A 12307-nucleotide genomic window follows, 5' to 3' on the forward strand; every position below is an offset into this window, starting at 1 on the left:
TAGCAATAAATACATATCTATCAATAATTACCTTAATGTCAATGGACTAAATGCTCCAATCAAAAGACACAGAGAGGAAGATTGGATTAAAAAAACAAGAGCCTACAATATGCTGCCTACAAGAGACCCACTTTAGAGCAAAGGACACAGATTGAAAGTGAGGAGATGGAAAAAGATATTTCATGCAAATGGAAATGACAAAGTGGAGATCGCAATACACATATCAGACAGAACAGACTTTAAAACAAAGGCCATAAAGAAAAATAAAGAAGGACACTTTTACACTCGTCAACATATATGCACCTAATATAGGAGCACCCAAATACATAAAACAAATACTAACAGACATAAAAGGAGAAATTGACAGGAATACAATAATAGTAGGAGACTTTAACACCCCACTCACATCAGTGCACAGATCTTCTAGAAAGAAAATAAGGCAACAAAGATCCTAAATGATACAATAGAACAGTTAGACCTAATTGATATTTTTAGGACATTACATCCAAAAAAACAGAATATACATTCTTTTCGAGTGCACATGGAACATTCTCTAGGATTGACCACATACTAGGGTACAAAACAGACCTCAGCAAACTTAAGAGTATAGAAATTATCTCAAGCATCTTTTCTGACCACAGCAGCATGAAACTAGAAATCAACCACAGAAAAAGAAAATGACTATTAAACAATATGCTACTAAAAAAATGGTTACCAAACAATATGCTACTAAAAAAACAATCAGTCAACAATGAAATCAAAGAGTAAATTTTAAAATACCTTGAGAAAAATTACCATGGAAACACCACTGTACAAAACCTATGGGATGCAGCAAAAGCAGTTCTTAGAGGGGAGTTCATAGTGATACAGGCCTTCCTCAAAAAAACAAGAAAAGTCTCAGATAAACAACCTAATCTACCACTTAAAAGAAGTAGAAAAAGAACAAACAGAACCTAAAATCAGCAGAAGGATGGAAATAATCAAGATCAGAGAGGAAATAAATAAAATAGTGATTAAAAAAATCAATAAAACCAAGAGCTGGTTCTTTGAAAGGGTAAACAAGATTGACAAACCTCTGGCCAGGCTCACCAAGAAGAAAAGAGAGAGAACCCAAGTAAACAAAATAAGAAATGAAAAAGGAGACATAACAACTGATACCACAGTCATACAAAAACCATAAGGGAACACTATGACCAATTACAACTCAACAAATTCAACAACCTAGAAGAAAAGCACAAGTTTCTAGAAATATACAGCCCACCAAAATTGAATCAACAAGAAGTAGATAATTTGAACAGACCAATCATTAGAGGTGAAATAGAATATGTAATTAACTCCCTACAAACAAAAGTCCAGGACCAGATGGCTTCAAAGGCAAATTCTACCAAACATACAAAGAAGAACTCACACCAGTCCTTCTCAAACTCTTCCAAAGAATTGAAGAGGAGGGAACACTCCCAAAGACATTCTATGAAGCCATCATCACCCTGATACCAAAACCAGACAAAGACACCACCAAGAAAGAAAATTACAGGCCAATATCTTTGATGAGTATAAATGCAAAAATTCTCAACAAAATATTAGCAAACAAAATCCAACAACACATCGGGCTTCCCTGGTGGCGCAGTGGTTGAGAATCCGCCTGCCGATGCAGGAGACACGGGTTCGTGCCCTGGTCCGGGAAGATCCCACATGCCGCGGAGCAACTAAGCCCGTGAGCCATGGCCGCTGAGCCTGTGCGTCCGGAGCCTGTGCTCCGCAACGGGAGAGGCCACAACAGTGAGAGGCCCGCATACCGCAAAAAAAAAAAAAAAAAAAAAAAAAAAAAAAAAAAATCCAACAACACATAAAAAAAATCATACACCGTGACCAAGAGTCATCCCAAGTTCACAAGCATGGTTCAGCATACACAAATCAATGTGATACATCACATAAACAAAAAAGACAAAAACCACATGATCATCTCAAAAGATGCAGAAATAGCATTTGACAAAATTCCACATCCATTCATGATAAAAACTCTTACCAAAGTGGATACACAGGGAACATATCTCAACATAATAAAAGATATTTATGACAAACCCACAGCCAATATAATACTCAATGGTGAAAAGCTGAAAGACTTCCCACTAAAATCTGGAACAAGACAAGGATGCCCACTCTTACCTCTTCTATTTAACATAGTATTGGAAGTCCTAGCCACAGCAATCAGACAAGAAATAAAAAGTATCCAAATTGGAAGGGAAGAGGCAAAATTGTCATTACATGCAGATGACATGATACTATATAGACAACCCTAAAGAATCCACACAAAAACTACTAGAAATGATAAATTCAGCAAGGTAGCAGGATACAAGATTAACATATAGAAACTGGTTGCATTTCTTTACACTAACAATGGAATATCAGAAAGGGAATGTAAACATTATTTAAAATCTCACCCCAAAATATAAAATATGCTTAAGACTAAACCTGACTGTGGAGGTAAAAGACTTATATGCTGAGAACTATAAAACATTAATAAAGGAAACTGAAGGTGAGTCAAAGAAATGGAAAGATATCCCATACTCATGGATTGGAAGAATTAACATTGTTAAAATGGTCATACAGCCCAAAGCAAACTACAGATTTAATGCAGTCCCTATCAAATTACCCATGACATTTTTCACAGAACTAGAATAATCCTAAAATTTATATGGAACCATTAAAGACCCAGAACTGCTAAAGCAATCCTGAAGAAAAAGAACAAAGCAGGAGGCATAACCCTCCCAGACTTCAGACAATACTACAAAGCTACACAGGTATTGGCACAAAAACAGACATACAGGTCAATGAAACAGAATAGAGAGCCCAGAAATAAACCCACACACCTATAGTCAATCTTCAACAAAGGAGGCAAGAATATACAATAGGAAAAAGACAGTCTCTTCAAGTGGTGCTGGGAAAGTTGGACAGTCATATGGAAATCAATGAAGTTAGAACATACCCTCTCACCATACATAAAAATAAACTCACAGTGGCTTAAAGACTTAAGACATTATACCACAAAACTCCTATGACAGATCATAGGCAAAACATTCTCTGATATAAATCATACCAATGTTTTCTTAAGTCAGTCTCCCAAAGCAATAGAAATAAAAACAAAATGAAACAAATGGGACCTAATCAAACTTACCAGCTTTTGCACAGCAAAAGAAACCATAAACAAAGAGACAGCCTACAGAATGGGAGAAAGTATTTGCAAACAATGAGACCAATAAGGGCTTTATTTCCAAAATATACAAATAGCTCATACAACTCAACAAAAAAACAGACAACCCAATTGAAAAACGGGCAGAAGACCTAAATGGACATTTCTCCAAAGAAGAAATACAAATGGCCAATAGGCACATGAAAATATGCTCAACATTGCTAATTACTAGAGAAATGCAAATCAAAACTACAATGAGGTACCACCTCACACCAGTCAGAATGGCCATCATTAAAAACTCTACAAATAACAGATGCTGGAGAGGGTGTGGAGAAAGGGGAACACTCCTACACTGTTGGAATGTAAGTTGGTATACAGCCTCTATGGAAAACAGTGTAGAGGTTCCTCAGAAAACTAAAAATAGAATTACCATATGATCCAGCAATCCCACTCCTAGGCATATATCTAGACAAAACTCTAATCCAAAAAGATACATGCACCCCTATGTTCACAGCAGCACTATTCACAATAGCCAAGACATAGAAACAACCTAAATGCCCATCAACAGATGAATGGATAAAGAAGATGTGGTACATATATACAATGGAATACTACTCAGCCATAAAAAAAGAATGAAATAATGCCATTTGCAGCAACATGGATGCAACTAGAGATTATCATACTAAGTGAAGTAAGTCATAAAGAGAAAGACAAATACCATACGGTATCACTTATATGTGGAATCTAAAATATGACACAAATGAACGTATCTACGTATGAAACAAAAACAGACTCACAGACATAGAGAACAGACTTGTGGTTGCTGAGGGGGTTGGGGGAGTGATGGAGTGGGAGGTTGAGGTTAGCAGATATAAGCTATTATATTTGGAATGGATAAACAACAACATCCTGCTGTATAGCATGGAGAACTATGTTTGGTATTCTGTGATGAACCGTAATAGAAAAGAATTTTAAATAAGAAAGAAAGAAAAGTTCTTCACTAATGTATTTGTTATATGGTTTTGTTACTAATTAGTCTCTGAATGTTATTTATTATATCACTTAATTGTTGTGAGTTTCTTTTCATAGATCTTCATTTTCTATTTCCTAGGAAGGAAAATTAGAAGAGGTGAACACAATCTTAGCCATTCATGACAACTATAAACACGAATTCTACAATGATGACTCTTGGGTTGAATTTATTGAGCTAGATATTGATGACCCCGATGAAAAGACTGAAGGATCAGACACAGACAGACTTCTAAACAATGACCATGAAAAATCACTTAATATCCTTGGGGCAAAGGATGACGACTCTGGACGTACCAGCTGTTATGAACCTGACATTCTGGAGACTGATTTCAATGCCAGTGACATGTGTGATGGTACCTCAGAGGTTGCTCAGCCACAAAGGTTAAAAGGGGAAGCAGATCACTTGTGCCTTGACCAGAAGAATCTAAATAACTCACCTTCTAATGATGCTGCCCCTGCTAGCCAGCAGCCCAGTGTTATCCTAGGAGAGGAAAACAAACCAAGATCACTTCTTACTGGCGGAACTGAGTCAACTCATCAAGCTGGCCATACACAGCAGCAGCTCAGCAATCCAAGTTCATTGGCAAACATCGACTTTTATGCCCAGGTAAGTGACATTACACCAGCAGGGAGTGTGGTCCTTTCCCCGGGCCAAAAGAATAAGGCTGGGATCTCCCAGTGTGACATGCATCCAGAAGTGGTCTCACCCTGCCAAGCAAACTTCATCATGGACAACGCCTACTTCTGTGAGGCAGATGCTAAAAAGTGCATCGCCCTGGCCCCTCATGTTGAGGCTGAATCACATGTAGAGCCAAGCTTTAACCAGGAAGACATTTACATCACCACGGAAAGCCTTACCACTACTGCTGGGAGGTCTGGGACAGCAGAACGTGTTCTAAGCCCTGAGATGCCTGTCCCAGACTATACCTCCATTCATATAGTACAGTCTCCACAGGGCCTCGTACTCAATGCAACTGCCCTGCCCTTGCCTGACAAAGAGTTTCTCTCGTCATGTGGCTACGTGAGCACAGACCAACTGAACAAAATCATGCCATAGCTTTTCTTCGATTTCCCATGAGCTACATATTTAATGAGCTACCTATTTACTCTAGCAAAGAGTTGGCTAGGGCATGAATGCTTAAACCAAAACAATGTTTAAACCTTTTTTGGGGGGGTGGGAGTTGAGGGTGGGGGATACGGATTCTAAATGGCTTTTCCTGAAATGTTGAAACATGATATTAAAGAAAAAGAAGAAGAACCCTTCATCAGATAGATATTCTTATTGTGAATTGTAAATATTTTAAAGAATTGTCTCAAAGACTGTTTAGTGGCAGTGATTGTCTTGTTATTGTGGGTGTTAATTTTGTGCTACTAAGCATTGAATGGCTATGTTTTTTAATCTATAGTTAATCATGCTTTTTGAAAAAGCGAAAAATCAGGTGGCTTTTGCAGTTCAGGACGATTGAATGCAAATCACAGCACAGGCTAATTTTTTTTTAATAATTGGGAACTAAAATTATAGGTAAGAAGACAAGAAATAGTTTGGATATGTAAAACATTTATTTTGACATAAAATGGATAAAGCTATTTTTAATAATTTACACTTTAAGCATGGCTGTTTTCTATTACACTGTACACGGTGTACTGTAGCTCATGCTGACCCATCTAAAGAATGTAGTAACTGCAGTCTAAAGCTGGTTTAATGCTTTGGTCAACGCACCTGAAGAAAAACTAGTTTTTTACAAGGCCCTTTTTATACCTCCTAAAACTCTTTAAATGATTCTAAAATGATTGTAGTTAGCTGCATTATTGGAATGTGTTCATCTTATCTGAATTTGTAAACAGATATTTGTTAATTTAGAAAACTTTAAAATGTTTGCACAGGTCAACTTATCAGGAACCAAAAAAAAAAAAAAAACAACCCACACAACACAAATGAACAAAAAGCCTTTTCTTACCCAAGTTTTGGTTCATGTCAGAGCACTGCATACTAAGAGAATAGAAATCATACCTGGTTCCTATTGACCCAGAATGCTTAATCACTGCAGTGCACAGGGAAGGAGTTTCTTAGTGCACTCAGATCATGAGAGTCAAGCCTTAGAACCTCGGCCACAATGTCTCTTAGTTCATATTTACCTAAGGAAGGAATAGGTACAAGAAGCATTTTGTAAGTTGAAGCTGGTCGAAGTAAAGTTAACCAGATCATGGAATAAAAGTTCAAGAAAAAGGTTTCTCTTTCACGGCCTATAGCCAGACACATACTCATTATTCACGGTAGCAAAAAGAGAAAAAACAAGATTTTAAATCCCCAAGATAACTAAAAAATTTATTTAAACCCATAGCAGAAACTTTCTTCCTCACCAAATCTTTTATAGGATTTATGAAGTTTCATCATTTTTTACTTCCCCTCTGAGTGGATTGGCCTTAAAGTGGGTAGTCAGAAGAAAAAGAAGGGGCCTGAGTAAATTATAAGTTATTGTTCAATATCTTAATAACCTAAACATCATTCATAGGAGCATTGGGATTGCTCCTCAAAAGCTTTGTCAAAAAGAGAAGACTCATCTCACTCAAGAATGCTTCTCACTTAAGTATTTTTTAAAGCTTAATAAAACTTTAAAGTTAGCTTTAACTTAAATAGTATTTGCCATACCTTTTTAGGAAACAAGCTTAATGGTTGGTTGGCAATTTTAAATTCCCTCTTTCTTGCAGGAAGGACAGTGAAAAGCTAGAATTGGGTGTTTAAAGTTCAGCATGTTACTTTGTAATAGATGTTTAATAGATTTTCTGCTACCCTGCTGCTACAGTTTTCTCTAAGAGCTACATAATTTAGTTTCGTAGACAGTTCCATCAATGTAGAACCTAATTCAACTTAAAACTGTGTGTTTGGGAAAACTATCTTACTATTTCACAATAGGCTGACAACATTTCTATAGCCAAAAATAGCTAAATACCTCAATCGGTCTCCGAATGTCATTTTGGTACTTTGCTGGCCACACAAGCCATTATTCACTAGTATGACTAGTTGTGTCCTGCAGTTTATATTTAACTTTCTTTATGTCTGTGGATTTTTTTTCCTTCAAAGTTTAATAAATTTATTTTCTTGGATTTGTGATGGTATGCTTCTATTGTCAAACACCCACAGAAAAAGCATCCTAAATCAGACTGCATATTCAGCTCTTCTCCTTGTAAGGGGAGCATAGCACAGTTGGTTTAAACACAGTAGTAATGTATGTAAAGATTTTTGTTCTGTGCTGAAATATAGAGCAGAGGAGACAGCTCCTTCCCCCCCACTTTTTGTTTTTTTTGAATAAACACGAGCCCAGCTCAAAAATATCCTGCTGGCTTGCCTGGACTCTTAGAGCCATATTTTGGATGCATCAAAGCATGCATGATGCATGTGGGGGTGTTTGTGAAGTGGGGAGAGCTTGGGCATGTTGCCTAGAAAGAGGGGAGGGGTAAACAGCTCTCCCTCTACCATTCACACATTACAACAAGTCAGTTTGTCAGACTAGCTCCTTGTCATAATGGGAAGCCAATAAGAAGTCAAGGCTGGGAGGGAAGCTGGTTAGGTAGGTTGTGTAGGAGCCTAAGAGCAGTAAAGCCATGAAGCAGAGATTCCCCCATTGGAGGCTCCAGCTCCAAGAAGGGTGCAATCATGATAAAATCAAATCCCATCCCCACCAGGTGGGCAGCGCACAAACTGGAAAATAATTGTATCACAGAGGTTCTCCTACAGGAGTGAAAGTTGTGAGTCCCACGTCAGGCTACCCAGGCTGGGGGTCTGGCATTGGGAAAAGGAGCCCCAAGAGCACCTGGCTTTGAAGGCCAGCAGGGTTTGACTGCAAGACTTCCACAGAACTGGGGGAGGCAGAAATTCCACGCTTGGAGGGCACACACAAGGTCTCATGAGCACCAGGACACAGGGGGAAAAGAGTGACCTCAAAAGACCCTGGGCCAGACCTACCTGCTGGTATTGGAGGGTCTCCTGCAGAGGGCGGTGTGGGTGTGTGAGGGGGTGGCTGTGACTCACTGTGTGGATAAAGACACTGGTGGCGGTAGTTCTGGGTAGTACTCATTGGCGTAAGCCCTCCTGGAGGCCACCATTTTCTCACCAAGACCTGGCCCCACCCAACAGCCCATAGGTTCTAGTGCTGGGATGCCTCAGACCAAAAGACCAACAGGGTGGGAACACAGCCCCACCCATCAGCAAACAGGCTGCCTAAAGTCTTCCTAAGCCCACAGCTGGCCACTAAACACACCCATTAACACAGCCGTGCCCACAGGAGGGACAAGACACAGCTCCGCCCACCAGTGGGCTGGAACCAGTCCCTCTCACCAGGAAACCAGCAAAAGCCCCTTAGACCAGCCTCATCCACAAGGGGGCAGACAGCAGAAGCAACAAGAACTACAACCCTGCAACCTGTGGAATGGAAACCACAATCACAGAAAGACAAAATGAGACAGGAGAAGACTATATCCGAGAGAAAGGGACAAGATAAAATCCCAGAAGAACTTAGTGGAGACAGGGAATCTACCCAAGAAAGAATTCAGAGTAATGATAGTAAGGATGATGCAAGATCTCAGAAAAAGATAAAGGCAAAGACCAGGAAGATACAAGAAATATTTAATAAAGACCTAAAAGAACTAAAGAACAAACAGATGAACAATACAACAACTGAAATGAAAAATACACTAAAAGTAATCAATAGTAGAATAAATACAGCAGAAGAATGTATAAGTGAACTGGAAGACAAAATGGTGGAAATCACTGCTGTGAAACAGAATAAAGAAGAATGAAAAGAAATGAGGACAATCTAAGAGACCTCTGAGACAACATTAAATGCACCAACATTCACATTATAGGAGTCCCAGAAGGAGAAGGTAGAGAGAAAGAACCTGAGTAAATATTTGAATAGACAATAGCTGAAAAATATCCTAACATGGAAAAGGAAAGTGTAACCCAAGTGCAGGAAGCACAGAGAGTCCCACAGGCAGGATAAACCCAAGGAGGAACATGCTGGGACACAGAGTAATCAAACTGACAAAAATTAAAGACAGAAGCAAGAAGAACTACAATGCTGCAGCCTGTGGAACAAAAACCACATTCACAGAAAGATAGACAAGATAAAATCTCAGAGGGCTATGTACCAGATGAAGGAACAAGATAAAACCCCAGAAAAACAACTAAATGAAGTGGAGATAGGCAACCTTCCAGAAAAAGAATTCAGAATAATGATAGTGAAGATGATCCAGGACCTCGGAAAAAGAATGGAGGCAAAGATTGAGAAGATGCAAGAAATGTTTAACAAAGACCTAGAAGAATTAAAGAACAAACAGAGATGAACAATACAATAACTGAAATGAAAACTACACTAGAAGGAATCAATAGCAGAATAACTGAGGGAGAAGAACAGATAAGTGACCTGGAAGACAGAATGGTGGAATTCACAACTGCGGAACAGAATAAAGAAAAAACAATGAAAAGAAATGAAGACAGCCTAAGAGACCTTTGGGACAATATTAAGCACAACAACATTCACGTTATAGGGGTCCCAGAAGAAGAGAGAGAGAAAGGACCAGAGAAAATATTTGAAGAGATTATAGTTGAAAACTTCCCTAACATGGGAAAGGAAATAGCCACCCAACTCCAGGAAGTGCAGCGAGTCCTATACAGGATAAACCCAAGGAGAAACACACCGAGACACATAGTAATCAAACTGGCAAAAATTAAAGACAGAGAAAAATTACTGAAGGCAGCAAGGGAAAAATGACAAATAACATACAAGGGAACTCCCACATAAGGTTAACAACTGATTTCTCAGCAGACACTCTACAAGCCAGAAGGGAGTGGCATTATATACTTAAAATGATGAAAGGGAAGAACCTACAACCAAGATTACCCTACCCAGCAAGGATCTCATTCAGATTCAATGAAGAAATCAAAAGCTTTACAGAAAAGTAAAAGCTAAGAGAATCCAGCACCACCAAAACAGCTCTACAACAAATGCTAATGGAACTTCTCTAAGTGGGAAACACAAGAGAAGAAAAGGAACAACAAAAACAAACCCAGAACAATTAAGAAAATGGTCATAGGAACATACATATCAATAATAACCTTAAACATGAATGGATTAAATGCTCCCACCAAAATACAGAGGCTTGCTGAATGGATACAAAAACAAGACCCATATATATGCTGTATACAAGAGACCCACTTCTGACCTAGGGACACGTACAGACTGAAAGTGAGGGGATGGAAAAAGATATTCCATGCAAATGGAAATCAAAAGAAAGCTGGAGTAGCAATACTCATATCAGATAAAATAGATTTTAAAATAAAGAATGTTACAAGAGACAAGGAAGGACACTACATAATGATCAAGGGATCAATCCAAGAAGAAGATATAACAATTATAAACATATATGCACCCAACATAGGAGGCCTTCAATACATAAGGCAACTGCTAACAGCTATAAAAGAGAAAATCAACAGTAACACAATAGTGGGAGACTTTAACACCTCACCTACACCAATGGACAGATCATCCAAAATGAAAATAAATAAGGAAACAGAAGCTTTAAATGACACAATAGACCAGATAGATTTAATTGATATTTATAGGACATTGCATCCAAAAACAGCAGATTACACTTTCTTCTCAAGTGCGGACAGAACATTCTCCAGGATAGATCACATCTTGGGTAACAAATCAAGCCTCAGTAAATTTAAGAAAATTGAAATCATATCAAGCATCTTTTCTAACCACAACACTATGAGATTAGAAATGAATTACAGGGAGAAAAACATTAAAAACACAAACACATGGAGGCTAAACAATACATTACTAAATAACCAAGAGATCACTGAAGAAATCAAAGAGGAAATCAAAACATACCTAGAGACAGGGCTTCTCTGGTGGCGCAGTGGTTGGGAGTCCACCTGCCGATGCAGGGGACGCAGGTTCATGCCCCACTCCAGGAGGGTCTCATGTGCCGCAGAGCGGCTGGGCCCATGGGCCATGGCAGCTGAGCCTGCGCATCCAGAGCCTGTGCTCCACAGTGGGAGAGGCCACAGCAGTGAGAGGCCCACATACTGGGGGGAAAAAAAAAAAAAAAAAACTAGAGACAAATGACAATGAAAACACGACGATCCAAAACCTATGGGATGCAGCAAAAGCAGTTCTAAGAGGAAAGTTTATAGCTATACAAGCCTACCTCAAGAAACAAGAAAAATCTAAAATAAACAATCTAACCTTACACCTAAAGGAACTAGAGAAAGAAGAACAAACAAAAAAGTTAGCAGAAGGAAAGAAATCATAAAGATCAGAGCAGAAATAAATGAAATAGAAACAAAGAAAACAATAGCAAAGATCAATGAAACTAAAAGCTGGTTCTTTGAGAAGATAAACAAAATTGATAAACCATTAGCCAGACTCATCAAGAAAAAGAGGGAGAGGACTCAAATCAATAACATTAGAAATGAAAAAGGAGAAGTTACCACAGACACCACAGAAATACAAAGCATCCTAAGAGACTACTACAAGCAACTCTATGCTAATAAAATGGACAACCTGGAAAAAATGGACAAAATCTTAGAAAGGTATAACCTTCAAAGACTGAGCCAGGAAGAAATAGAAAATATGAACAGACCAATCACAAGTAATGAAATTTAAACTGTGATTTAAAATCTTCCAACAAACAACAAAAGTCCAGGAACAGATGGCTTCATGGGTGAATTCTATCAAACATTTAGAGAAGAGCTAACACCTATCCTTCTCAAACTCTTCCAAAAAATTGCAGAGGAATGAACACTCCCAAACTCATTCTATAAGGCCACCATCACTCTGATACCAAATCCAGTCAAAGATACTACAAAAAAAGAAAATTACAGACCAATATCACTGACGAATATAGATGCAAAACTCCTCAACAAAATACTAGCAAACAGAATCCAACAACACATTAAAAGGATCATACACCATGATCAAGTGGGATTTATCCCAGGGATGCAAGTATGCTTCAATATATGCAAATCAATCAATGTGATACACCATATTAACAAAGTGAAGAATAAAAACAATATGA

General features: G+C 38.4%; 1 protein-coding gene and 1 long non-coding RNA gene across 12 annotated transcripts in view; one reads left to right on the forward strand and one right to left on the reverse strand.

Moving 5' to 3' along the window:
- Positions 1-7327, forward strand: part of GHR (growth hormone receptor) — a 290708-nt gene extending 283381 nt beyond the window's left edge. For all 11 annotated transcript variants that reach the window (XM_067030927.1, XM_067030930.1, XM_067030931.1 and 8 more), the window contains one exon: positions 4302-7327. In XM_067030927.1, coding sequence (XP_066887028.1) covers positions 4302-5279 — 978 coding nt within the window. In that variant the 3' untranslated portion in view covers positions 5280-7327. The remainder of the gene's footprint in view (positions 1-4301) is intronic.
- Positions 7328-11133: 3806 nt separating this feature from the next.
- LOC136793988 (uncharacterized) overlaps positions 11134-12307 on the reverse strand; it is a 109928-nt gene continuing 108754 nt past the window's right edge. Inside the window, exon 6 of the long non-coding RNA XR_010840121.1 lies at positions 11134-11315. This is a non-coding gene — a long non-coding RNA (uncharacterized lncRNA). The remainder of the gene's footprint in view (positions 11316-12307) is intronic.

The sequence above is a fragment of the Kogia breviceps genome, chromosome 4 (assembly GCF_026419965.1).
Source record: "Kogia breviceps isolate mKogBre1 chromosome 4, mKogBre1 haplotype 1, whole genome shotgun sequence".
NCBI classification, from domain to species: Eukaryota; Metazoa; Chordata; class Mammalia; order Artiodactyla; family Physeteridae; genus Kogia; species Kogia breviceps.